The sequence below is a fragment of the Nerophis ophidion genome, linkage group LG14 (genome assembly GCF_033978795.1).
Source record: "Nerophis ophidion isolate RoL-2023_Sa linkage group LG14, RoL_Noph_v1.0, whole genome shotgun sequence".
In the NCBI taxonomy this organism is placed as follows: Eukaryota; Metazoa; Chordata; class Actinopteri; order Syngnathiformes; family Syngnathidae; genus Nerophis; species Nerophis ophidion.
This window is the reverse complement of record NC_084624.1, coordinates 53,838,589-53,865,968: the sequence shown is the minus strand read 5'-3', so window position 1 is coordinate 53,865,968 and position 27,380 is coordinate 53,838,589. Positions and strand designations below refer to the sequence as shown.

Here is a 27,380-nt window from a genome sequence, read left to right as displayed (position 1 = left end):
CTGAATTAATTATATATTATTTATCAACCACCAAGGTATGACATAATTTACCCTAGATTCAATTCAGTTTGAGTTATTCCATATTCTGGTGTTAGTTTTTTACTTATTGTAGTTATTATTCATGTATGCTTTGTTATTCAATGAAAATACTACTTATCATTTACTTATTTGTCCAACTCTCTGTTTTTACTTCTATTGTTATTATTTTTCTTATTGTATTCTGCCAATAATAAAACACTACCCATGATGTTCCTTAATGTAATTTGTTAAACATCTCTGAAATAAATAAATGAATTGAGTTGTGCCGCAGTAAAAGATGTGGCTTTCTTCATGGTAACTCTGCAAAGCATGTTTAAAATAGATATGGGATTACCATTATTTACAGTACATTTAAATTACCTTTGGTAAATTCTTCTGGAATGCTTGTAGACTCAGAATCAAGGGAGCAGCGAGAGTCCAGTTATAATATCTGTGTGCAAAAAGAGAGTTGACAACCATATAAACTGTTGTGCGGATCAAAGTTATTCTTTTAAATGCTTACCTATTTCCTATCTTTACAACAAGGTTGGGGTTATCTATAATTGCAGGACTTTCAGCAAATTCATTGTAGGTAATGATATGCTCCATAAACTTTTCTGCAAAAAAAAAAAAAAAAGAACCTTAGAGGAAGAGTAGAGCAAGCAAAAGTTCTAAAATGTGTTTTCAGTGGCTACTCCTTAAGGCAGGGGTAGGGAACCTATGGCTCTAGAGCCAGATGTGGCTCTTTTGATGACTGCATCTGGCTCTCGGATAAATCTGAGCTGACATTGCTTAACAGGATAAATAATGAATAATTCCACTTGTAATCACAGTGTTAAAAACAAAGTTCAAAATATAAAACATTCTCATGCATTTTTATGTTCAAGAAGTTGCGTTAATGGTAAGAAGTAATTTATTTATTATTGGTTAGTGTGGGGCTTGGCCTCCTGGGGGTTCTTCAGACCACCAAGAGCCTGTTTTAGGGTTACAATATTGTTTTATTTTATTTTTCTCTGAGTTACTTTACAGCAATTGTCTTTTTCTCTTTCGTCCTCACTCGCGCTCTGGCTCCAGCCCCAACCCTGTCTCTCCTCCTGGCTGCTGCTTATAACAGAGCGACAGGTGATTAGATAAAAAGGCCAAGGTGGGCTGTCTACGCACCTGTCGCTGATTTCGAGGCCGGTCCTGGCAACATCCCGCTTTGCTGCAGGCCCGCAGGCCACACCCCCTCCACAGTTAGCTTCAGAATAACAATGTTATTACAAAGAATAAGAGACTTATTATACTCTGGAAATGTTGGTCTTACTTAAAAATGCAGGCGTTTAGTTGTGTTCAGTGTTAAAAAAATATATTATATGGCTCTTAGGGAAATACATTTTAAAATATTTGGCTTTTTGGCTCTCGAATCCAAAAAGGTTCCCGACCTCTGCCTTAAGGTGTACTTCAGGATATATATCTTTAATGGGCGCCTTTGTAAGAGTACCTTTGGAGATTTCTGCGTTCTCTGTGAGGCCTCCACAAAGCGACAGAGTGACGTCCGGGAGGTCGCTGGCGGAGTCCGAGAGACACTCAGTCCCACTGTCTGCCGCAGCGCTTCCCACCGACTGCGGCGACTGAGAACCAGACGGGATCTCTGTGTCCATCCAGTGCTTACCGGCCGCCTCGGCCTCACTGCGGATGCACAAAGCAGACGGCAACAAATGAGCCTGGAATGAGATGGCGTTTACCCTCGTGGCTCCGTGCGCTAAGCAGTCACAATGGCATTTCTGTCAGTCAGGACGGCCAGCTTTTGTGAAATATTCATGACGTAAATCCAATATTTCAAACAAAAATGTGGTGTGCTAGGTTGACCATAGTTTTATTTTGTTATATTCACCAACATCCATCCATCCATTTACTACCGCTTGTCCCTTTCGGGGTCGCAAGGGGTGCTGCAGCCTATCTCAGCTGCAATCGGGTGAAAGGCGTTGTACACCCTGGACAAGTCACCACCTCATCACAGGGGCAACACAAATAGACAACATTTAGACACTAGGGACCATTTACACATGAATGTTGAAATAATTATGTGTAAGTTATCACAACTCTCATGCTTAAAAGCCATTGCTATAGTTATCAATTGTGCTGAAGTTGTACTTTTCTATCTGTGCAAAGGGACATCGTTTCATATCAGTGTTGTTTGTGTCCAGAACATGGAGTGCCGTGACGCAGACAGAGCAGAGACAGGGCGATATCCCGAATGTCAAGTCATAAATTGTGTGTAACTGGGGTTGCTGAAATTACCCCACCTCCTTCAGCAATAGCTTCAGTGATGTAATCAGGGGCCTCCGAAATAAATACTGGAGCATGTGGGCTGGACTTTAGAGCGTACTTTGGATCTGTAACTAGAGTACAGCCCAAATCCGGCTCTCCTCATTGAGCCAAATTTAACTCTGTCTCTGCATGATTCCTTGCTTCTTGTCTGTTTAATAGATGTCATCAGTGTTTGAAACTGGCAATTTAGACATATACTTCAAAAAAGCTTCTAAAACACACTTTAAAACGGTTGTGTCCAGAACATCGAGTGCCGTGACGCAGACAGAGCAGAGACAGGGCGATATCCAGAACGTCAAGTCATAAATTGTGTGTAACTGGGGTTGCTGAAATTACCCCACCTCCTTCAGCAGCAGCTTCAGTGATGTAATCAGGGGCCTCCGAAATAAATACTGGAGCATGTGGGCTGGACTTTAGAGCGTACTTTGGATCGGTAACTAGAGTACAGCCCAAATCCGGCTCTCCTCATTGAGCCAAATTTAACTCTGTCTCTGCATGATTCCTTGCTTCTTGTCTGTTTAATAGATGTCATCAGTGTTTGAACCTGACAATTTAGACATATACTTCAAAAAAGCTTCTAAAATACACTTTAAAACGGTTGTGTCCAGAACATCGAGTGCCGTGACGCAGACAGAGCAGAGACAGGGCGATATCCAGAACGTCAAGTCATAAATTGTGTGTAACTTGGGTTGCTGAAATTACCCCACCTCCTTCAGCAATAGCTTCAGTGATGTAATTAGGGGCCTCCGAAATAAATACTGGAGCATTTGGGCTGTACTTTAGAGCGTACTTTGGATCTGTAACTAGAGTACAGCCCAAAACCGGCTCTCCTCATTGAACCAAATTTAACTCTGTCTCTGCATGATTCCATGCTTCTTGTCTGTTTAATAGATGTCATCAGTGTTTGAACCTGACAATTCAGACATATACTTAAAAAAAGCTTCTAAAATATACTTTAAAACGGTTGTTGTGCTTTCACGGATATATACACATTCACACAGAGGTAGGAAGTCTGACAGACAGCACTTTTCTCTTAAATATTTGCTATTTCTGCATGCTTTTTGGTAGCATTTTAACACTGGCCTGTGTATTTCATCAGTGTAGCCTTTGAGTTCAAATGAAACAAACCAAGCAGACCGAGACCTATCTATCAGATTGTGAAAAGCGGATCAAACCTGGTGCTCTAAATCTGTCACATGATGCTATTTCAAAGTGTTGACACAAATCTAACCTTTTGGGAAAGTATCTCGCAGCTACGTCAGGCTCAAGTGCCTTCAGGTCATCTAAGTAGATGTCCTCAGGGCCCTGATGGTGGCTCCTCTTAGGGACACCTATGTTTAACAAGATAAATTAGTCAGCATCTTACGAGTCCTCCAGCTAACATCTACCGAGCGTACCTTTCTTTTTAGAGGGCGAGTCACTCTGCTGGCTGGACGGAGTGGAGGTGACCACATTGTATGGCAGGACGTCCACAGGCTCTGTGAGAGTGACGGGACTCTCACACATGGTGGTAGTGGCAGGGGAGCGAGGCTCTGGCTTGACGATGGCGCACACAGAGGAGGACGCGTCCTCTATTCCCATAAGCTCACACTCATTTTCCATGGCCTCTGAGCTGAGGATGACACGGAAGTGGGTGCTCTCTGAAGGGGTGATGGTCATCATTTTAATTAATTCTGCTTTGTCCTTTTTTGTGACCTGAGCAAAAAAAAAAAACACGTCAACTCAAAAGCCCAGCCTGGAAGTGTCATCTTGAATGTTGGCAGGGGGCTTTCTTACCCTGGTGGTTTCTGGAAACTCTCCCCAGGTCCACTGCATGTGCGACTCGGCTCTGAGCAAAGACTCTGAGGGTCTCACCATCAGTTCTGAGTCACTCTTGGGCGAAAATGCCTGAGATAAGCTGTGGCTAAAAAGTACAAAGAAAGAAATACATTGAAACCAGTTTATTAGCAGTAATTACCTTTTCCTCATCAATTAAAAAGTATACCTTCAAATAAATGGGTGGACCTTTAAATTGTCTAGAGCAGGCCTAGGCAAATATTGACTGGAGGGGGCTAAATTTGGAGAAAAAATTGTGTCTGGGGGCCGGTATATCTAGTTTTAGGAAAACTAATACAAACCCTCACATTAGCCAACTTTATGAAAGACCGCCTTAAACGGAATTTAATTTTAATTTGTTTTACTGAATGAGACACCCAGAATGTACATGAAAATAAAGAATGTGGGATGTACAATATTAAGTATGAAGGATAAACACTGAATATTGACAACATATGAACGTCACACCCCCTTCTCGATCGACATATTTTATTATCAAGCGAAAAGCAACAAAAATGCAACACAAAAAGCGAAATATGAACATGAAGGGTAAAAAAAACCCCACCAACAATCTGATACATCTAAGCTTTAGAACTTTGTTGTAAAAATCTCCTTTCTCGTCTGTCCCTGCCACTCTGGAAACACTCTGTGGAAACGCTCCCCACCCACACTGCTTGGTGCCTCGTCTGAGCTGATGTGACTTAGATTACCATAGTAACTAATTACATTACCATAGTAACTAGTATATCATGCAAAACCATTGGAATACTTTGTATAGTTCAATACTTAGTCATTTGAAAACATCACTGCACATCATAATGGCAGCTACACTTTTCATCTTAAGTGAAGTGAATTATATTTATATAGCGCTTTTCTCTAGTGACTCAAAGCGCTTTACATAGTGAAAAAGGGGAACATTATCACCAGACCTATGTAAGCGTCAAAATATACCTTGATGTTGCAGAAAAAAGACCATATGTTTTTTTAACCGATTTCCGAACTCTAAAAGGGTGAATTTGGCGATTTAAACGCCTTTCAATTGATAGCCTGTCGGAGCGATGACGTCACAACGTGAAGCGAAGCCGCCATTTTCTCAATCTCATTACACGCACCAAGTCAAATCAGCTCTGTTATTATCCGTTTTTTCGACTGTTTTCCCGTACCTTGGAGACATCATGCCTCGTCGGCGTGTTGTCGGAGGGTGTAACAACACGAACAGAGACGGATTCAAGTTGCAGCAGCGGCCAAAAGATGCGAAAGTCCCTTGTTTGTTCCGCACACTTTACCGACGACAGCTATGCTATGACAGAGATGGCAAGAATGTGTGGATATCCTGCGACACTAAAAGCAGATGCATTTCCAACGTGCATGAATGCACAAAGGGGAGTTTTGTTGATGTTATTCACTTATGTGGAGTGTGCTAATCAGACATATTTGATCACGGCATGACTGCAAGCTAATCGATGCTAACATGCTATTTAGGCTAGCTGTATGTACATTATGCCTCATTTGTAGCTATATTTGAGCTTTCCCTCCACCCACATTTAATGCCAAACAAACACATACCAATCGTTGGTTAGAAGGCGATCGCCGAATTCGTTCTCGCTTCCTCCCGTGTCGCTGTCTGTCGCGTCGGTTTCGCTTGTATAGGGTTCAAAGCGATATGGCTTAATAGCTTCAGTTTCTTCTTCAATTTTGTTTTCGCTACCTGCCTTCAAATTCCAACGATCCGTTTCAATACATGCATAATCTGTTGAATCGCTTGCGCCGCTGAATTTAGTCTGAATCCGAGCTACTATGCTATACCTTTCTGTGCTATCCGCCATGTTTGTTTCTGGTGTCTTCACGGTGTGACGTCACAGGATAATAGATGGGTGGATATAACAATGGTGTAAATCAGGCACTTTGAAGCCGTTTTTCGGGACATTGCGTGATGGGTAACATTTTGAGACAACTTCGAAAAATAAAATAAGCCACTGGGAACAGATTTTTTTTGGTTTTAACCCTTCAGAAATTGTGATAATGTTCCCCTTTAAAGATCTACAAAAATTATTTGGGAATGTCCGGCGGGCCAGGATGAAAAGTTTAACGGGCCTTAACTTGCCCAGGTCTGGTCTAGAGCATTGATTCTCATACTGTAGTATGAGTAGCATAAAATAGTGGGAAACCTGAACGTCAGTATATTTTATACAAATAAAATGTTATTAGAGACGTATCAATTACTTTTAAAGTCACTAGCCCAAATCTTCCTGAAATTCAATACAAATGATTTTTTTCTTTTCTGCACTATGTATATTATCATCATCATCATTTATTTTTATTCTTTTCATGAAAATGCATATTTACATGCCACGTACAATTGACACTTTCATTGTTTTTTTTTCTTATACTTGTACTATCAGTACATGCCACAAGCTAAATCTCAAGTAGCAAAAACAGTAGCGTATTTTAAGTTGCAGTTTTTTTTTCAGTTTGGCCGGGGGTGCGAAATATACTCCGGAGCGACTTATGTGTGAAATTATTAACACGTTACCATAAAATATCAAATTACATTATTTATCTAATTCGCAGAAGAGACAAAGAAAATGTCAGCAATCGTCACACACACGTCAACCAATAAGAATTTAGCGGGGGAGGGTCATGGCAAAAGTGCATTGTGGGTCATGGAATGCTAATTGCTATATGCTACTGCCGTAGCTATTAAAGTGGATCATTTCATCGTTGGCGGTAACTTATAAAAACTGAGAAGGGCTGAACAAAAATGGCACCGAAAAGGAAATCATGTACTGCAGATTACAAGCTGGACGTAGTGAAATATGCAGCAGAAAACAAGAGGAAGCGGCGCATACCTTTGGAGTTGGCAGAGTTGTTTAGAAGCGACATCGAGGAAGAAGATTTCATGGGATTTAATGATTAGGAGTGACAGATTGTTTGGTAAAGGTATAGCATGTTCTATATGTTATAGTTATTTGAATGACTCTTACCATAATAATCTGTTACATTAACATAGCAGGCACCTTCTCAGTTAGTTATTTATGCCTCATATAACCTACACTTATTCAGCCTGTTGTTCACTATTCTTTATTTATTTTAAATTGTCTTTCAAATGTCTATTCTTGGTGTTGGATTTTATCAAATAAATTTCCCCCAAAAATGCGATTTATACTCCAGTGCGATGGATATGTTTTTTTCCTTCTTTATTATGCATTTTCGGCCGGTGCGACCTATACTCCGGAGAGACTTATAATCCGAAAAATAAGAAGCATTGGAATGCAGTGCTGTTATTTCCGTATTCAAATTGCAGCGGTAATTGTTAACAACATAAGGCACGACTGCCTTAACAGTATCTACTGTTGCACTTGCTGCACTGCAAGGCTGTCAGACCATACCTTTGTTGTAAAAGTAAAAGAAATGCTGCTCCCTAGTGGTGCCACCTGTTATTTTGCGTTTAAGTGAACATTTCAAATGAAGATTCAAACCCACCTATTATCTGCTGCCCAGTCGCCATCAGACAAAGCATAACCATCCAGGTTGTGTCTGGCTGAAGGCAGTTTTGGATCAATGTCTCGTCCTGTGACCGCTGAAGGTGATCTGCATTAAAAGGTGCAAAAAAACTATTTTTTTTACATGAAATGGCCACAAAAGCAAAGACAGAAGCTAAATTGACCTGGATATATGTTGCACCAGAGCCTCTTCATCAGAGCTCAGTTCCATCTCAAATATCTCCTCGTTTTGGCCCGAAGTTGAGGCAACAGCATGTGCGTTGGCAGCATTAACATTAGCAGCAGTGACTGGCATGGGGGGAGTCAGTTCTTCCCTTCGGGGGTCCCCTTTGTGCTTCTTCTTCCGTCTCTTCTTCTTTTTCGTGGCCACACTGGTGGGAAGGGGGGTCTCCGGCCGATCTTCCAGGCTGGCCGACCTGCGCTCCACCTCCGATATCCAGAAAAGGTTGCTCTCTGTCGGTATGGGGGATGTCGCCAGATGAGCTGGAACAAGCTGCTCGAAGACAGGGTCGGAATGAAGAAAGGAACAAATGTTATGAGGTCCCAGAAAAATGACAAAAACATGGCTGACATGACAGCTACATTCTGCAGTCTGGTGAGAATCAATGGCACCTGTTGTGACAAATAGCGTCCGAAATGATCATGTTTCCTCCATCTCGGTGGGGGGGCAATATGGTGACTGTGATACCCACATCTTCCCTGTGGCCAACTACCGGTCAGACTTGCCCGGTAGGTGTACAAGCAGGGAAACCCAGACTTCCCTCTCTTCAGCCTCTCTTCAGCCACTTGGTCCAGCTCTTCCCGGGGGATCCCGAGGCGTTCCCAGGCCAGTCGGGAGACAGTCTTCCCGTTGTGTCCTGGGTCTTCCCCGTGACCTCCTACCGGTTAGACGTGCCCTAAACACCTCCCTAGGGAGGCGTTCCGGTGGCATCCTGACCAGATGCCTGAACCACCTCATCTGGCTCCTCCATGTGGAGGAGCAGCGGCTTTACTTTGAGTTCCTCCCGGATGGCAGAGCTTCTCACCCTATCTCTAAGGGAGAGACCCGACACACGGAGGAGGAAACTCATTTGGGCCGCTTGTACCCGTGATCTTATCCTTTCGGTCATGACCCAAAGCTCATGACCATAGGTGAGGATGGGAACGTCGATCGACCGGTAAATTGAAAGCTTTGCCTTCCGGCTCAGCTCCTTCTTCACCACAACGTCCGCATTACTGAAGACGCCGCACCGATCTGCATGTCGATCTCACCATCCACTCTTCCCTCACTCATGAACAAGACTCCTAGGTAGTTGAACTCCTCCACTTGGGGCAGGGTCTCCTCCCCAACACGGAGATGCCACTCCACTCTTTTCCGGGCAAGAACCATGGACGCGGACTTGGAGGTGCTGATTCTCATTCCAGTGGCTTCACACTCGGCTGCGAACCGATCCAGTGAGAGCTGAAGATCCCGGTCAGATGAAGCCATCAGGACCACATTTTCTGCAAAAACCAGAGACCTAATCCTGCAGCCACCAAACAGGAACCCCTCAACGCCTTGACTGCGCCTAGAAATTCTGTCCATAAAAGTTATGAACAGAATGGGTGACAAAGGACAGCCTTGGCGGAGTCCAACCCTCACTGGAAACGTGTCCGACTTACTGCCGGCAATGCGGACCAAGTTCTGACACTGATCGTACAGGGATCGGACCGCCACAATAAGACAGTCCGATACCCCATACTCTCTGAGCACTCCCCACAGGACTTCCCGAGGGACACGGTCCAATGCCTTCTCCAAGTCCACAAAGCACATGTAGACTGGTTGGGCAAACTCCCATGCACCCTCAAGAACCCTGCCCAGAGTATAGAGCTGGTCCACAGTTCCACGACCAGGACGAAAACAACACTGTTCCTCCTGAATCCGAGGTTGGACTCTCCGGCGTAGCCTCCTCTCCAGTACACCTGAATAAACCTTACCGGGAAGGCTGAGTGTGATCCCACGATAGTTGCTGATAACTTATTTGAGTACAAAATCATTTTGACAACTACTGCGCTAAAACATTAACTTTTTTTTTTTACATAAACATGTTGATGTTTGGCTTCAACATCAACATGAGTGTGAGAGGGTGCAAGGTGCCGACCAGTGGTGAGCACAGGGAAAGGCAAGGTCAAGTTACCAAAAGGACAACTCCTTATACAAGTTGGGATCGCTGCACGGCTGAAGTGTCCAAAAGTCACGTGTAAAAAGACAGCCAAACTAGGTTTTTGCCTCACATGAATCTAGTTACAAACACATCTTTAAATGCACACACAACTTTTAGACACAGATACACACAAGTATAGTTATTAGAGATGCGCGGATAGGCAATTATATCATCCGCAACCGCATCACTAAAGTCGTCATCCACCCGAACCAACATTTCATCAAAGCCACACCCGCCCGCCACCCGCCCGTTATATATCTAATATAGACGATGCAAGGCATTAGTGAGGTTAGAAAGTGTAACTCCCTCCAAATAGCACGGACACAATGGCTTTCTTGAACTGATTTATTTGAAGGCTTACTTTCCCTTCAAATTCACCGTGAAAACTGTAATAAATAAAGCACGTTACAAACGTACAAATAATAACGTGCACAGCATGTGTGGATCAAACATTTTACCAAGTAAAATACCAACTAATGACAAATACCTCGTTGGCCACACCCGGAAGTAGCTTCCTTACATCCGTCGACAGACCAAACGAGACACTTCAAAATAAAAGTATGCCCACATACTGTTTCAAAGAGTGTTGCTCGTTTTTCGTATGTGGGTAACAACATTTAACTATTTATAAATGGTTGATTTCTATAGGCTAGTAAGGTAAAGTGTTGTATCTGACAAGTTTGGGCTACCTTGCTTCTGCAGCCTTCATCAGAGGTGTCACGTGATGTTAGCGTGACGTTGTCTGTGACGTGTTATATGGATTGTACCATCAGGAGGTGTCAGGTACAACACTTTACCTACTAGCCTATATAAATCAACCATTTATAAATACACGTCAGTAGGCTAAATGAACCTCTTCAACATAACATTTAACTATGTATAATGTAGCGGCTGGCTACAGGGTGTTAGCCAATCACTTTGGCTGGGGGGCGGGGCTTCCGGGAGAGATAGGGAAGTGACGTTATCGACAGAAAGTGAGAGTTCGAGTTGTCCCGGGAAAAGCGTTAGAGACATGAGAGCTGTTGTGTGGTTGTTTTACATCTTGTGCAATAAAGACAAGACAAACAAAGAAGTTTTATGAGCCTACATTCCTGGGATTATTAAAATATACATTTCCGAAATGGTTCAACCGCCACCCGCCCAAATCTATTTAAAATCTATTTTTTCGTCATGTCACCCGCCCGACCCGCGGTTTATCCGCGGACTCCGCGGTTGTGACCGCAAACCGCGCATCTCTAATAGTTATGCGCACAACTCTTCCATGGCAGAAACTAACAAGTCATGTGTATTCAAGAATTCCTTCATTCTGCACTCCGTCCAGTTGCATAATCACTCACCATACAGCAATAGATGATATTTGTCTATTAGCTGACCGCTCCTATGTTATCTACCTCTCTTTGTTTACAATGTATATTTTCTGCCGGACCTACTCTTTATTTTATGCTGCCCCTTTTTTATGCTGCAGCTGCTGTTGTATCCATCCATCCATTTTCTACTGCTTATCCCTTTCGGGGTCGCTGGAGCCTAGCTCAGCTGCATTCAGGCGGTAGGCGGCGTACACCCTAGACAAGTCACCACCTCATCAGAGGGCCAACACAGATAGACAACATTCACACACTAGGGACCATTTAGTGTTGGTTATATATTGTATATATTATATGATAAAATAATATAGGGATATTTTTGTTCACTTTTGTCTAAAAGCGCCAAATTTGGCACAGGTGTAGCTAAGGGCATACTTAAATGATTTAGCTAGGGCGCCGTGCCGGTGACCTTTGGGGTCGCCACAGCGGCCAATCAAATACGACCGCCACTTGTAATAGCTTGTGTCTCTAACATTTGAAACAGATGAGCTACAAATGTAAACTTGGTGTCTATTTCATGTGTTTTGACAATTTCTATTTTTGGGTGTGTCTAGACGCCTAATTTGCATATTTCCAAGTGGCAAAATATGCTATTCTGAAGACATTGGATGTAACTTGGGCATTGTTATGAGTAAAACCTGGTGCAACATGCATGATTCCTTTCTAATGTTTATATGAAATGTTCACATATCACACAATGAATACCACTGGTTGGGGGATGACTTGATCGAAGCTTTTTAGGACTTAATAAGGAGGGGACAGCATGATCCTCATGCTTTCTAGCCCTTTTAACACAATAACTACTACAGTAGCTTCTGCAGCATTTGTGGTATTTGGCCTTATTTAACGGGCTTCACGGTGGGAGAGGGGTTAGTGCGTCTGCCTCACAATACGAAGTTCCTGCAGTCCTGGGTTCAAATCCAGGCTCGGGAACTTTCTGTGTGGAGTTTGCATGTTCTCCCCGTGAATGCGTGGGTTCCCTCCGGGTACTCCGGCTTCCTCCCACTTCCAAAGACATGCACCTGGGGATAGGTTGATTGGCAACACTAAATTGGCCCTAGTGTGTGAATGTGAGTGTGAATGTTGTCTGTCTATCTGTGTTGGCCCTGCGATGAGGTGGCGACTTGTCCAGGGTGTACCCTGCCTTCCGCCCGATTGTAGCTAAGATAGGCGCCAGCGCCCCCCGCGACCCCGAAAGGGAATAAGCGGTAGAAAATGGATGGATGGGCCTTATTTAATACAAGTGTTGATGCCATACCTGAACCATCATTCAATGGATCAATTGTGACATTTATAGATGAATGTATAGCATTCGCAATTTCAACGAGATCCTTTTCTAGCGACAAAAGTCCTTCACTTTTGGGTGTTTGTAAGGTGTCATCAGACTGTAATTGGCAGAGACAACATATGTCCCAATTGATGCTGCTGCTGCTACTATTACTGTCAGATGGTGTGGAGGCCATATTGTTTGATAATAGCTTCACTGAAAAATGCATTACATGAAAATAAAGTTGGTGGGAGAGGGGTAACACTGACGTTCTGTACTTTTACTAATGTTACAATTAAATATACCTGTAGCTTTACATTCTATCTGTGTTGAAATATATTTGCAATTCATTTTGGTAGATAATGGCTATGCTGTTAATATGGAAATTAAAGTGCTCTAATGAATAAATGATCATGAATCTGATCATTCCAGTATGTTTCTGATGCTCAAAAAACCTAAAATAGTTTGCCAAAAGTATCAAAAGTTAAGGTACACCTAATTTTTACATCGCTGCCATCTTGGAACAATGCTAAATAGGTGTCCAGAAACACCCAGTCATAAAGATGATTTTTCCATCATATTTCTAATTGTCAAAAAACATGAAATAGACACCAAGTTTGGATTTGTAGCTCATCTGGTTCAAATGTATAGGCAAAAGCGTGTTCAGGTGGCGGCCATATTGGATCAGCCGCTATGGCGACCCCAAAGGTCACCGGCGCCCTAGCCAAATCATTTAAGAATGCCCTGAGCTAAACCTGTGCCAAATTTGGTGCGTTTAGACAAAAGTGAACGAAAACACCCTAAAATCTCCCTAAGGGCCCCCACTAATAATATATCAGAACATATTATATACTGTATACCTGTTGTTGTCGCTCTCTTTTGGTGCCCTTGAGTGCATAATCCTTTCCATCCTTTGTAACTGAGCTACTGTGTGGAACAATTTCCCTTGTGGATCATTAAAGTTTGTCTAAGTCTAAAAAGACAGCCAATCGAGAAAACACGGACGGACAGATTTTTTTTTTCTTTACCCACAGACAAATCATAACACAGACACAACTAAACACACGGCTCCGATTACAAGCACACACATTGAGATACAGACACACAGACTAGTACAAGACACACAAATTGGATTACAGACGCACAGATTAATACACATTTGTAAAACAATTTGCAACAATAACACTTCCATACGTTTGGAATTTTCTGACTTGTGACGTTTTCTAACCTGAGACATCAGCGGTAATTTCCATTATGGTAGAAATTAACCAAAAGACCTTGCAGTAGATTTTGTAGTCCGACACTGTAGTCAATAAGCTCCTATTTCTCCATCCTCTTGTGGGGAAAACTGGCTTGTACATGCACATGCATCCTCCGTTGTTGCCATTTTCTAATACATAGAAGCGTATAGTTTTCACTTGTATTTGTCAGTAGACTCGCTATGGAAGTACTTAAATCTACAACATGGATGATGGTGAGAAGACGCAGTCCAAGTGTAGACATGTAAATAACGGTACACAAAACGGCACATCCTGAAGAGACGTTCAGAAAACGGCTTGAAGATAGTCTGTAAAACATAATCTATTCAGAATTTGGACCAAAAAAAAAAAAAACTGTAAACCACCAGGAAGCGTTTTAGAAAAATAAATCATAATCTCTTATAACTTACGTTCAACTGCTCGGCTTCCTGAACGAAGAAGGCTTCGCCATTGTCCCCGAGTTTCATTTGCAATTCTACAGGCTCTCCATTCACTTCGATGTCAATCTAGAAGAGAAAAAAAACATTTGAAAACCACTGAATATGGTTAAAGTACATCAGGCACATTTAGCATTCCTCCCATGTGACATTGAAACTCAACATAAAAAAAAACTGACAGATTTTCTACTGCCTGAGTGCTCCAGAAATTCAACACCAGAAATGTAAACCAGGTCACGTCTGTACCTTGCCTTCAGCCAAGTGCAGCTGGGATAGGAACAAGTGGTATAAAATGAACGTCCTGTCCGAAACTATATTTGATACTACTGCAGCACATTCATTCATTAGTGACGCCCCGCCACAAATTGATTTGGCATGCAGGGTGTACCCTGCCTTCCGCCCGATTGTAGCTGAGATAGGCGCCAGCGCCCCCCGCGACCCCGAAAGGGAATAAGCGGTAGAAAATGGATGGATGGATGGATGGATGACCTGTTCGCCCTCGTCCATAACCACAGTATAATGGCAAAGTTGCTCGTCATTACAAAGTCCATACAGTAGATTACATCGCAACTTGGCTTTTTAACACACTTGTGTTTCCTTGTCTGCCAGGGAATAAAATGACATAGCAGGAGCATCTGTGTTGATATACATTCACTGTACAAACATACATATACACATGCATGTACGTATACATTCACTGTACAAACATACATATACACATGCATGTACGTATACATTCCCTGTACAAACATACATACACACATACTGTACAAACATACATATATACACTGTACATATACATTCGCTGTACAAACATACATACACACATACATATACGCACTGTACATATACATTCCCTGTACAAACATAAAATACACATACATGTACAAATACATTCCCTGTACAAACATACATATACACATGCATGTACGTATACATTCCCTGTATAAACATACATACACACATACTGTACAAACATACATATACACACTGTACATATAATTCCCTGTACAAACATACATATACACATACATGTACAAATACATTCCCTGTACAAACATACATATACACATACTGTACATATACATTCCCTGTACAAACATACATATACACATACTGTACATATACAAGTACATACACACTCATGCATATAATCACGTTCAATCAAACATAAATTAACGTTGTTACCCTGGGGTAAACTGGGTAACACACGGCACACTGACAAAGCTTGACCTATTTTTACTATAACAATCTACAAGGTTAATATAGCTAGCTTCTTTCTTCCCCTCCATTTTTTTGCTTTCGTTTGTATTTGTAGTTATCATTACGTATATGTATTGTTGCATTTGAACTGTATTGTTGATAACAGAGGTCAATTATTGGTATTATTCATTATCAATAGCGCTATTTCTATTGGTACTTGTATTGATCCATTTGTAGTGTAATAATGCTGATTGTCATTTCTGTATTATTACTTATATCACTAACTATTTGCTGATGTTGCTCTACTGTTGTTGTTGTTGTTGTTATTGTTGTGTTTTTTGTCTCTCTTATCCCCCTCTTGTCCCCACAATTTCCCTCTCTGTCCTCCTTTTTTTCCTCTTTCTATCCCCTCATATCGGCCGCACCAAATGATACTATAAATACATTTAATAAAGTCAAATACACATAAGGCAACAAGAGAAGTATCCCACACTTCTCTTTTGTAAAGTAAATTTGTACAGCCGATATGGGCATTTACATTAACTCTATGATTTGCCTGAGAAACTGGACAGGACAGGACAGGACAAAACAACAAACCAAAAAAGTGTTGCTATATTTAGCGAGTGTTCTGGTCGTACTAGACACTTTTGTGGATCAACATGAAAGCATGTTTGCTGTTCTCAACAAGTGACAGGAGAAAGTTTATTTGTATTTCTAAACACATTTGTTATGCATTCCATGTTTTTGATAACATTTTGTCTCCCCCGCTGTTTTTCTCCTCGCTCACACAGCATCCATTGCAATCACATGTAGTGATAGGTACCGTTACCATTTGAACCGATACGATACCAATTCCCGGAACCTGGTAACAGTTAAGGTAATGCATTTATTCCGAACATGCATACCATTACAATTTGGTACATCACATCCAGCTTTTCTTTGCAGCATGTCCGAAAAAGAGTAGAAAGAAATATACTTATTTAATCCTATCCCTTTCCATTTCATAGCTATTTCTAACAACTTTATTGTATTCAACCTGTAACACAAACAGCGAATACATGAATAAATTACAGAGTTAGTAACTGGAACTTTTCAAACAGAGTATAGTACCGTTTTTGATTCATTAGTACCGTGATATTATACTAGTACCGGTAAACCGTACAACCCTAGCTTGTATGCACTTTGTATTTGCGTTCTGACACACTCAACATCATGCGCCTCGGCTCTGAAGTCAGCGCCACACAGCGGGGATTCAGATTCGGGTATTTTTCCAAAGGCAGTATTGTACCGATTTCAATCAATTACTATCGCGGTACTTTCTTAGTACCAGTATACTGAACAACCCTAATCACAAGTTAAATTCACCCCCTGTGGGCTGTTGGTGGGAATTTATGTCTGGCGGCTAGGAATGGTCGTTGACTGTAATGCCTAATTAGCTAATGAGCCAGAATAAATGAGGGTCACTCTTTAAACCTTGCCAAGTGTGTGACAGCTCATATTCCTTTCCAACATCAGCTGGACTCCTGGAGGCTGCTGCACCACACCAGGGTCTCTTTAAAAAGGAACATACTGTACAGTAGCTCACAAATGTGACAAAACCACTCACATTTCAGGAAGAAACAGATTATATCTTCTACAACACTATAGAAGGTTGACACTTAATTGATACTTTAGTCCAGTGTTTTTCAACCTTTTTTGAGCAGAGGCACATTTTTTTCATTGCAAAAATGCAGAGGCACACCATCAGCAGAAATCATTAAAAAATGAAACTCAGCTGTTGATATTGACGGTAAAAAGTGGTTGTCGCAATTGTTGGATATGACTTTAAAGCACAAGCAAGCATGCATCACTATAGGTCTTGTCTCAAAGTAGGTGTACTGTCACCACCTGTCACATCACACCCTGACTTATTTTCACTTTTTTGCTGCTTTCCTGTGTGTAGTCTTTTACTTCTTGTCTTGCGCTCCTATTTTGGTGACTTCTTCTCTTTATTTGGTATTTTCCTGTAGCAGTTTCATGTCTTACTCCGCTATTCCCAACACCTGCTTTGTTTTAGCAATCAAGAATAGTTCAGTTGTTTTTATCCTTCTTTGTGGGGACATTGTTGATTGTCAAGTCATGTTTGGATGTACATTGTGGACGCCGTCTTTGCTCCACAGTAAGTCTTTGCTGTCGTCCAGCATTCAGTTTTTTTTTACTTTGTATGTAGCCAGTTCAGTTTTAGTTTAGTTCTGCATAGCCTTCCCTAAGATTTAATGCCATTTCTTAGGGACACTCACCTTTTGTTTATTTTTGGTTTAAGCATTAGACACCTTTTTACCTGCACGCTGCCTCCCGCTGTTTCCGACATCTACAAAACAATTAGCTACCGGCTGCCACCTACTGATATGGAAGAGTATAACGTGGTAAGTCTGCCGATCTGCAGACAGTACAGACACTCAACAACAACACATTATTAGCGGATTTTAATTACTGGTTTGCAAAAAATATTTTTAACCCAAATAGTTGAAATTAGATAATCTCCTACGGCAACCCAGACTGTATCTCACGGTTGTTGAAAAACATTCCTTTGGTCAGTGCAGCTCAAAATGCCAAATTAAAAGAGCTGGCGACACAAGAGAGTACACTTCACATTGTGAATATTAATCAATCAATCAATGTTTATTTATATAGCCCTAAATCACAAATGTCTCAAAAGGACTGTACAAACCACTACGACTACGACATCCTCGGAAGAACTCACATACGGGCAAGGAAAACTCACACCCAGTGGGCAAGGAGAATTCACACCCAGTGGGACGCCAGTGACAATGATGACTATGTGTGTTTCAATATATTGAAATACACGCAAGATGTTTTAAAGACAACAGGTGTTTTTTTTTGGTGCTGACTCAATGCTCATTTGCCGAGAATTGACGTGGCTCGCCGAGGAAAACGTGGTCCAGTATTCGCAATTGACGATACTGAAAAATAGCAGGTTATCAATTTATTTTTTGTGTGTTTGTATCGACTTCATATCAAAATATCGATACTTTTGACAACCTTAGTAACAGTGCATGATCAAATTCTGATTGTCCTTCTATAAAGTGCAGGCCTTCAGTGCCGGTAGCTTGAGTGTGACTGTTGGCAATGCATAACATAGCTACGCAGGTGCTATTTACAATAATGACTGTTTGCATAAATGTGTTTTTCAACCACTGCGCTGTGGGAGATTGTTTAATTTCACCTATTTAGGTTAAAAACAAATTGCAAACCGGTAATTGTAGTCTGCAAATGATCTGTTGTTGTTGAGTGTCTGTGCTGTCTAGAGCTCAGCAGAGTAACCGTGTAATACTCTTCCATATCAGTAGGTGGCACCCGGTAGTCAATTGCTTTGTAGATGTAGGAAACAGCGGGAGGCAGCGTGTAGGTAAAAAGGTGTCTAAAGCTTAAACCAAAAATAAACAAAAGGTGAGCGCCCCTAAGAAAAGGCGTTGAAGCTTAGGGAATGCTATGCAGAACAAAACTAAAACTGAACTGGCTACAAAGTAAACAGAATGCTGGACGACAGCAAAGACTTACTGCGGAGCAAAGACGGCGTCCACAATGTACATCCGAACATGACATGACAATCAACAATGTCCCCACAAAGAAGGATGAAAACAACTGAAATATTCTTGATTGCTGAAACAAAGTAGATGCGGAAAATATTGCTCAAAAGACATGCAACTGCTACAGGAAAATACCAAAAAAAGAGAAAAAAACACAAAAATAGGAGCGCAAGACAAGAAGTAAAACACTACACACAGAAAACAGCAAAAAAGTCAAAATAAGTCAGGGTGTGATGTGACAGGTGGTGACAGTACACCTACTTTGAGACAAGAGCTATACTGATGCATGCTTGGTTATGCTTTAAAGGGGAACATTATCACAGTTTCAAAAGGGTTAAAAACAATAAAAATCAGTTCCCAATGGCTTGTTGTATTTTTTGAAGTTTTTTTCAAAATTTGACCGGTCCTGGAATATCCCTAAGTGCCTTATTTTCGCTATCTTCGAAACCACTATCCATTTCCCTGTGACGTCATACAGGGCTGCCAATACAAACAACATGGCGGTTACCACAGCAAGATATAGCAACATTAGCTCAGATTCAGACTCGGATTTCAGCGGCTTAAGCGATTCAACAGATTACGCATGTATTGAAACAGATGGTCGGAGTATGGAGGCAGATAGCGAAAACGAAATTGTAGAAGAAATTGAAGCTATTGAGCAAATAGCTATTGACGCTATTCGGCCATAGCGTGGGTGTACCTAATGAAGTGGCCCATAGCATGGCTGCCTTATTAGCATCGCCGGTAAAATGTGCGGACCAAACGATCAGGACTTTCGCATCTTGTGACACTGGAGCAACTTAAATCCGTCGATTGGTAAGTGTTTGTTTCGCATTAAATGTGGGTATCTAGTTTCAAATGTACATACAGCTAGCGTAAATAGCATGTTAGCACCGATTAGCGTAGCATGTTAGCATCGATTAGCTGGCAGTCATGCCGTGACCAAATATGTCTGATTAGCACATAAGTCAACATCAACAAAACTCACCTTTGTGATTTCGTTGACTTAATCGTTACAAATGCATCTGCAGGTTATCCATACATCTCTGTGCCATGTCCGTCTTAGCATCGCAGGTCAAATGTGAAGACACTTTTGTACATTCAATGGGGGTCTGGCGGCAGATTTCTTGCCAGTGGTGCAACTTGAATCCCTCCCTGTTAGTGTTGTTACACCCTCCGACAACACACCGACGAGGCATGATGTCTCCAAGGTTCCAAAAAATTGTCGAAAAAACGGAAAATAACAGAGCTGAGACCCGGTGTTTGTAATGTGAAAATGAATATGGCGGGTGTGTTACCTCGGTGACGTCACGTTCTGACGTCATCGCTAAAAGACCGATAAACAGAAAGGCGTTTAATTTGCCACAATTCACCCAGAGTTCGGAAATCGGTTAAAGAAATACATGGTCTTTTTTCTGCAACAACAAGGTATATATTGACGCTTGCATAAGTTTGGTGATAATGTTCCCCTTTAAAGTCATATACAAACAATTGCGACATCCCCTTTTTACTGTCCACTGAGTTTTGTTTTTTAATGATTTCTGCTGGTGGTGTGCTTCCGCATTTTTTCAACGCAAAAAATGTTCCTTGGCTCAAAAAAGGTTGAAAAACACTGGCGTAAATAACCTTAAATGCATAGGAAATCTAAAAAACTAGACACCGACTACTCTGAACTAAGTATATCCAAGTTTTATTCCTACAGTAATGTTCCTTGACTAGGTCTAATAAAATGTTGACTTTTGTGATACACTTACTTTAGTGCAGTAAAAGGAGCTGTAGCAGGGAAAGGTTACACAACATCCCCTTGTTAGGCTGCCCTTCTTCCTTCTTTCGTTTCTCACCACAACCTCCCACGCATTTAAGTGGTAACACTGTTGCCATGGGAACCACTCATTCATTCTTCCTGCATGTTCATCAGCATTCTGGGGAGCTGGTGAGAAAGTCCAAAACTCTGTGTGATTCCCCCCCAGGAACATTCATTTTAGAAGCGCTGAAAATACTTGCACTGGCATGTTGGAAAAAGTCCAACATGGGGGAGAAAAATCAGAGAATGTCCCCTCATTTATGATCTGTGGTCGCCAGCCAAAGTCAAACAAATGTCGCCAAACAACCATTCATTATTCACACCTGTGGACAATTTGGAGTCTTTGATTACCTCAACTCATTTCATATTTTTGGAATGTGGGAGGAAGCCAAAGTACCCTGAGAAAACCCACGCCAGCACGCACAGGGAGAACATGCAAACGCCACACAGAGATGCCCAGAAGGAAATTCGAATCCAGATCTCGTAACTGTGCAGTAGAGATGCGCGGTTTGCGGTCTCATCCGTGGAGTCCGCGGATAAACCGCGGGTCGGGCGGTTGACATGACGAAAAAATAGATTTTAATTAGATTCGGGCGGGTCGCGGTTGATCCATCCGGAAATATTTGATATGCACGATTCTGTGAACGGTATCCTTTGCCATTTAAAGTGCCATTTAAGACCCGTGTCATAAAGCGAAGAAGACAATAAGAAACGCTATTATTCTCCTGAATGACTGCAGGTAGTCACCCAGTTAATAAATATTAGTGTGTGCTAGGAGGCCATTGGCTTTGTCGCCTACTAAAACATGTACGATCCGTTTGTCAGTCCAGCATCATGTTGTGTGTGGTTTCCACAGCAATACACACACGACTGCAAGGCATACTGGGTGACAGAGTACACTAATGGTTGTGATATAAACAATTTTAACACTCTTAGTAATATGCGCCACGCTGTGAAGCCACACCAATTAAGAACGACAAACACATTTTGGGAGAACATGCTCACAGTAACACAACAAACGCAACACAACAAATACCCATAATCCTTTGTATTCATGACACATCCCTGACTATTTTATACACGCCTAGCAGCAAACCCTGCCCCCCCCCCTCCCCCCATCCGTGCGTCGGTAAGGTGGGCGGGGTTGGGGGCGCGGGGGTGTAAAATATATTCAGGAAATGTCATGAATACAAAGGATTATGGGTATTTGTTGTGTTGCGTTTATGTTGTGTTACTGTGAGGATGTTCTCCCGAAATGTGTTTGTCAATCTTGTTGGGTGTGGCTTCACAGCGTGGCGCATATTAGTAAGTGTTAAAGTTGTTTATATCACAACCATCAGTGTACTCTGTATCACCCAGCATGCCTTTCAATCTTGTACGTGTAATTGCGGAAACTGCACACGTTACCGGACCATCAATCGGTTCGTACATGTTGTTGAAGGTGTCTGAGGCAATGGCTTCACAGCACGCCCATATTCTTGTAATCAGGATGAACGCTATTGGATAGTCGCGAGAACGTTAGTGGCTCCAATTATCATCATTACTCTGTGAAACAGGTTTGAATAGCTCTGTGAGTGGTAAAGGCGGACAACCTCTAATGTATTTTAGCGGGTGGTTAGCGGGCGGGTACGGTCCTGATAAAATGTTGGTTTCGGGTGGACGGCGGGTGGATGACGACTTTGGAGATGTGGATGCGGATAATATAATTGCCTATCCGCGCATCTCTACTGTGCAGCCTACATGCTAACCACTAGGCCAGTGTTTTTCAACCTTTCTTGAGGCAAGGCACCTTTTTTAATTAAAATTTCGGAGGCACACCGCCAGCAGATAACATAAAAAATTTAAACTCCACCAGGTCGTCGTGCCTTATTTTGAGTTTGTTCATGTTATCCTGTGTAGTGCTTTAGGTTTTGTCTTGCGCTGTTATTTAGGTGGCCCTTCCTGTTTTGTTGGCGTTTTCCTGTAGCAGTTTCATGTCTTCCTTTGAGCGATATTCCCTGCACCTGCTTTGTGTTAGCAAGCTAGGCTATTTAAGTTGTGGCTATCCTTCTTTGTGTGGACATTGTTGATTGTCATGTAGGAATGTGCTTTGTGGACGCCGTAAGTTTTTGCTGTCGTCCAGCATTCTGTTTCTGTTTACTTGTTAGCCAGTTCAGTTTTACTTAAATGACAAATGGGTTGTACTTGTATAGCGCTTTTCTACCTTCAAGGTACTCAAAGCGCTTTGACACTACTTCCACATTTACCCATTCACACACACATTCACACACTGATGGAGGGAGCTGCCATGCAAGGCGCCAACCAGCACCCATCAGGAGCAAGGGTGAAGTGTCTTGCTCAGGACACAACGGACGTGACGAGGTTGGTACTAGGTGGGATTTGAACCAGGGACCCTGGGGTTGCACACGGCCACTCTCCCACTGCGCCACGTCGTCCCTACTTGTGTTTTGCATAGCCATTCCTAAGCTTCATTGCCTTTTCCTTATGTTCATTTTTGGTTTAAGCCTTATATTATTTTTTATCAGCATATTGTGATTACAACAAACCATCCTCGTCTCACTCGACACATTCCGACTTTTACAAAGCAATTAACTACCAGCTACCACCTACTGACATGGAGTATTACGTGGTTACCCTGCCGAGATCCACACAGCACAGACACTAAGCAACAGCACATCATAATTATTTATTTGAAAAAAATATTTTTGGGACCAATTAGGTGATGTTGCATAATTTCCCACGGCTCACCAGGCAATATCTCACGGCACACTAGCAGTGGTTGAAAAACACTGCACTATGCCACCGTATGAAGTTCTGGAAATCCTTCAGTGAGCAAATAAATCCAGCAAATGCCTTAATTAGAATGGAAACTACATTACTTTTTTATTGTGCACAGTGAGGTGCTTATTCAATTTCATTGAGGCAATTACAACTGGTCTAATTGCTTTATTAACACTACCAGGAATTATAGTTCAAGCAGGTAGGCTGGCATTAAAACATCCCTTGTTGTCCATGCACCTTGTGTAATGTATCTCAACAGATTAGTTCCACCTCGAGGCTTACATTTCGTATTCAGATTGCTTTTGACCCAAAATGTGACCTGAAGACAAAAAGTGTCACATGTTCAAACTACGGAATGATTAGGTGATAGGTCAGGCTATTGTGTATTTAAAGGCCTACTGAAATGAGATTTTCTTATTTTAACGGGGATAGCAGGTCCATTCTATGTGTCGTACTTGATCATTTCGCCATATTGCCATATTTGCCTGACTTGAGAAACTGATCAGGCGGGCCGGTTCTACAATCGGAATGAAACTGGACTCACTGGTGAGGGTGGCAGAGAAGAGGACTGTGGACAAATTAGTGAGCATCCTGGATGATGCCAGTCACCCTCTGCATAGTGTTATCAGGAGCCAGAGGAGCCTGTTCAGTGCTAGACTGCTTCATCCCAAGTGCAGGACTAATAGACTCAAGAACTCCTTTTTCCCACACGCCATTAGACTGTACAACTCCTCTCTGGGACGGGGGACGGGGGGTATTAGGATGACAGGGGATGCAAAACATTAACAGTGCAATACGTTTTCATAACATGGTCACTACTGCCTACTTTGTCTTGTTATATTCTTATTTTACTGTTATATTTTTATTCCCATTGTTTGTATTCTTTTTGTAATATGTCTCTATTTTGTTTCCTTTCAAACCCCCATTATTTACTTTTTACTTTTTTTTTTTTTTAAATTGATCTCAACTCTGTACACTGCTGCTGGAATTTTAATTTTCCTGAAGGAATCAATAAAGTACTATCCATCTATCTCTATTTTTGCTGAAAGGATTTAGTAGATAACATCGACGATAAAGTTCGCAACTTTTGGTCGCTAATAGAAAAGCCTTGCCTCTACCGGAAGTCGCAGATGATGACGTCACATCCTCAAATTGTTTTTAATGGGAGCCTCCAACAAAAAAAGCTATTCGGACCGAGAAAACGACAATTTCCCCATTAATTTGAGCGAGGATGAAAGATTCGTGTTTGAAGATATTGATAACAAAAGTCTAGGGGGAAAAAAATTTAAAAAAAAAAGTAAAAAAAAAAAAAAGGCGATTGCATTAGGACGGATTCAGATGTTTTTGGACACATTTACTAGGATAATTTTGGGAAATCCCTTATCTTTCTATTGTGTTGCTAGTGTTTTAGTGAGTTTAATAGTACCTGATAGTCGGAGGGGTGTGTCCACGGGTGTCTTGAGGCTAGTGCTTGAGGGAAGTCGACGGCAGCTGTATGGACGGCACAAGCTCAGCTGGTCTACGGTAAGTGGCGACTTTTTACCATAATTTTCTCACTGAAAACTGCTGGTTGACATTTGGTCGGGATCCAAGTTCGCTTGACCGCTCTGATCCATAGGAAAGCGTTACCTCCAGGAATTTTAAACAATGAATCACCGTGTGTTTGTGTGGCTAAAGGCTACAGCTTCCCAACTCCATCTTTCTACTTTGACTTCTCCAATATTAATTGAACAAATTGCAAAAGATTCAGCAACACAGATGTCCAAAATACTGTGTAATTATGCGGTTAAAGCAGATAACTTTTAGCTGTGTGTGTGTGCAGCGCTAATATTTCCTTACAGTCCGTGACGTCACGCGTACACGTCATCATTCCGCGACGTTTCCAACAAGAAACTCTCGGGAAATTTAAAATTGCAATTTAGTAAACTAAAAAGGCCGTATTGGCATGTGTTGCAATGTTAATATTTCATCATTGATATATAAACTATCAGACTGCGTGGTTGGTAGTAGTGGCTTTCAGTAGGCCTTTAAGGATGCATGATATGATGCCAAAGATGTATACATTTTTGGATTACAAAGCTGCTGAGGAACTCACCACTTTCTCTTTAGAACGCAGCACGCCCAGCTTGCCGAAGCGTACGTGGAAGGGCGAACACTGGTAGGTGCCGTCCCTCTGGTGGACGACTACGACGTCGATGCAGCCGGACAGCGTGGCTTGGTTGATTCCTTTGTAGAGTTCTTTGACGGTGACCAGCACCTGGCCAGCCAGCTGACCCACATAGTTCATGGTGTCCAGCTGGGGGGGGAAAGGCACAATGACAGAGAACTGAGCTTGTTAAGGAACACTCCACATTACACATAAGGTTATTTAGTTGTTTTGCAGTGAAGAGTAATTGGTAGAGTGAATACTATCAGTCTTTTTTTTTTTCCAAGTTAACATTCACTAAACAACACTTCCAAAAGGTAAATTGTTATTTGTATTCTTTAATTACCTGCATACATAAGTGCTTCTCAGCAGTGTTTTGGCAAACAATACACGGTGACCCAGATTGTGGAGCTTTTAGAACCCAAATTCTGGATCTTATTTTAAATGAAAATACATTAAAGTGCAGTTTGAATTTGAGGTACTGTAAAATAAATATAAACCAACTAGGGTTGCAAAATTTCGGGAATATTCAAAGTTGGAAAATGTCCATGGGAATTAAATGGGGAATAAACATTGAATGCAACATGCTGGATCTTGCAGAATGACTAGTAGTAAAACAACCTGATTTAATGCAAATTCAGTAGAATTTCAACCCTGCACTGTGCTTTCCTCAATCAAATGTGCAGTACACTCTTCCATCACATGCCCAGATAATTGCCAGCATTGGGCTATTGAGGCTACACCAGCTTTTGAGCCCAAGGACTTCATCCAATCAGGTAAGTGTTGATGACATCACTGGGGTAAATATATGTGATCTATGGTATTTAAGTGGAATAGACGTGTATTTGCTTGTTACTGTTTGACTGTAAACTACTCCAACAGACTTCCACTCAAGCTAGCTAGCTGTTCCTGTACTTGTTCAATGATTTTGGGGCCAATATCTCTAGCTAGCTAGGTTTATGTACCACCAGTCTCATAATGAACCCAAAATATGTCTCCGTTAGCCGTGATGCTAATGTTCTCTATGTTAAATCCCATTCATTTATGCTAACAAAGTTAGCAATCCGAATTTACCATTTTTGTGATATGTAAAGTTCAACTAGCAAATACTAAATCAAAAGGTGTGGTTTCCTCTGCCTTCTGTTCAATTGTCATACAAGAATGTAGCTTATAGTTTGATTTAGCATGCTGATGACGCTTCATGTATTCATCTAACCTATTTCTATTCATTTGTCCATCAGTCAAATATTTTGAAAGACTACTCCAATTGTTTAGCTGCGTGTGGCATTGCAATAGTCTTTTACAAGCTTTTCGTCTTATTCTATAAAATAAAATGGACTGTGTCCAACTTTGAATAATCAAATAATGGTCAAAATTTCCAAACTTCCCAAGCTTAACTTCCCGTGGTAAATGTCCACCCCTTTGCAGCCCTAATACCAACACATAACACAAGTTTAATGACTTTTTGGGGAAATTCTCTGACGCATCGACAAAAAGTCGGATTAGAAAATATTGAGATATAAAAATGCCTTTTCTAATCAAATTAGTGGGTGTGTTGATTCTCCCAGTCGGGACTGATACAGTCACATAGACGTTCTAAGTGCCTGCAAGTCCGCATTCAGGGCAGGATTACTGGCACCCTTATCCACAGACACACCCAGGACCATACCAAGCATCATTGCTTCCCTACTGTTTAC

At 41.7% G+C, this 27,380-nt stretch overlaps 1 protein-coding gene across 2 annotated transcripts in view; it reads right to left on the bottom strand.

Annotated features, from left to right (window-relative positions):
- Positions 1 to 27,380, bottom strand: part of lpin2 (lipin 2) — a 77,759-nt gene that overhangs the window by 27,870 nt on the left and 22,509 nt on the right. For both annotated transcript variants that reach the window (XM_061921056.1, XM_061921057.1), the window contains exons 2-11: positions 25,633 to 25,833; positions 14,133 to 14,228; positions 7,814 to 8,142; positions 7,630 to 7,737; positions 4,108 to 4,234; positions 3,729 to 4,026; positions 3,563 to 3,662; positions 1,502 to 1,689; positions 542 to 635; positions 400 to 469 (exon numbers count right to left, since the gene is read on the bottom strand). In XM_061921056.1, coding sequence (XP_061777040.1) covers positions 400 to 469; positions 542 to 635; positions 1,502 to 1,689; positions 3,563 to 3,662; positions 3,729 to 4,026; positions 4,108 to 4,234; positions 7,630 to 7,737; positions 7,814 to 8,142; positions 14,133 to 14,228; positions 25,633 to 25,824 — 1,602 coding nt within the window. In that variant the 5' untranslated portion in view covers positions 25,825 to 25,833. The remainder of the gene's footprint in view (positions 1 to 399; positions 470 to 541; positions 636 to 1,501; positions 1,690 to 3,562; positions 3,663 to 3,728; positions 4,027 to 4,107; positions 4,235 to 7,629; positions 7,738 to 7,813; positions 8,143 to 14,132; positions 14,229 to 25,632; positions 25,834 to 27,380) is intronic.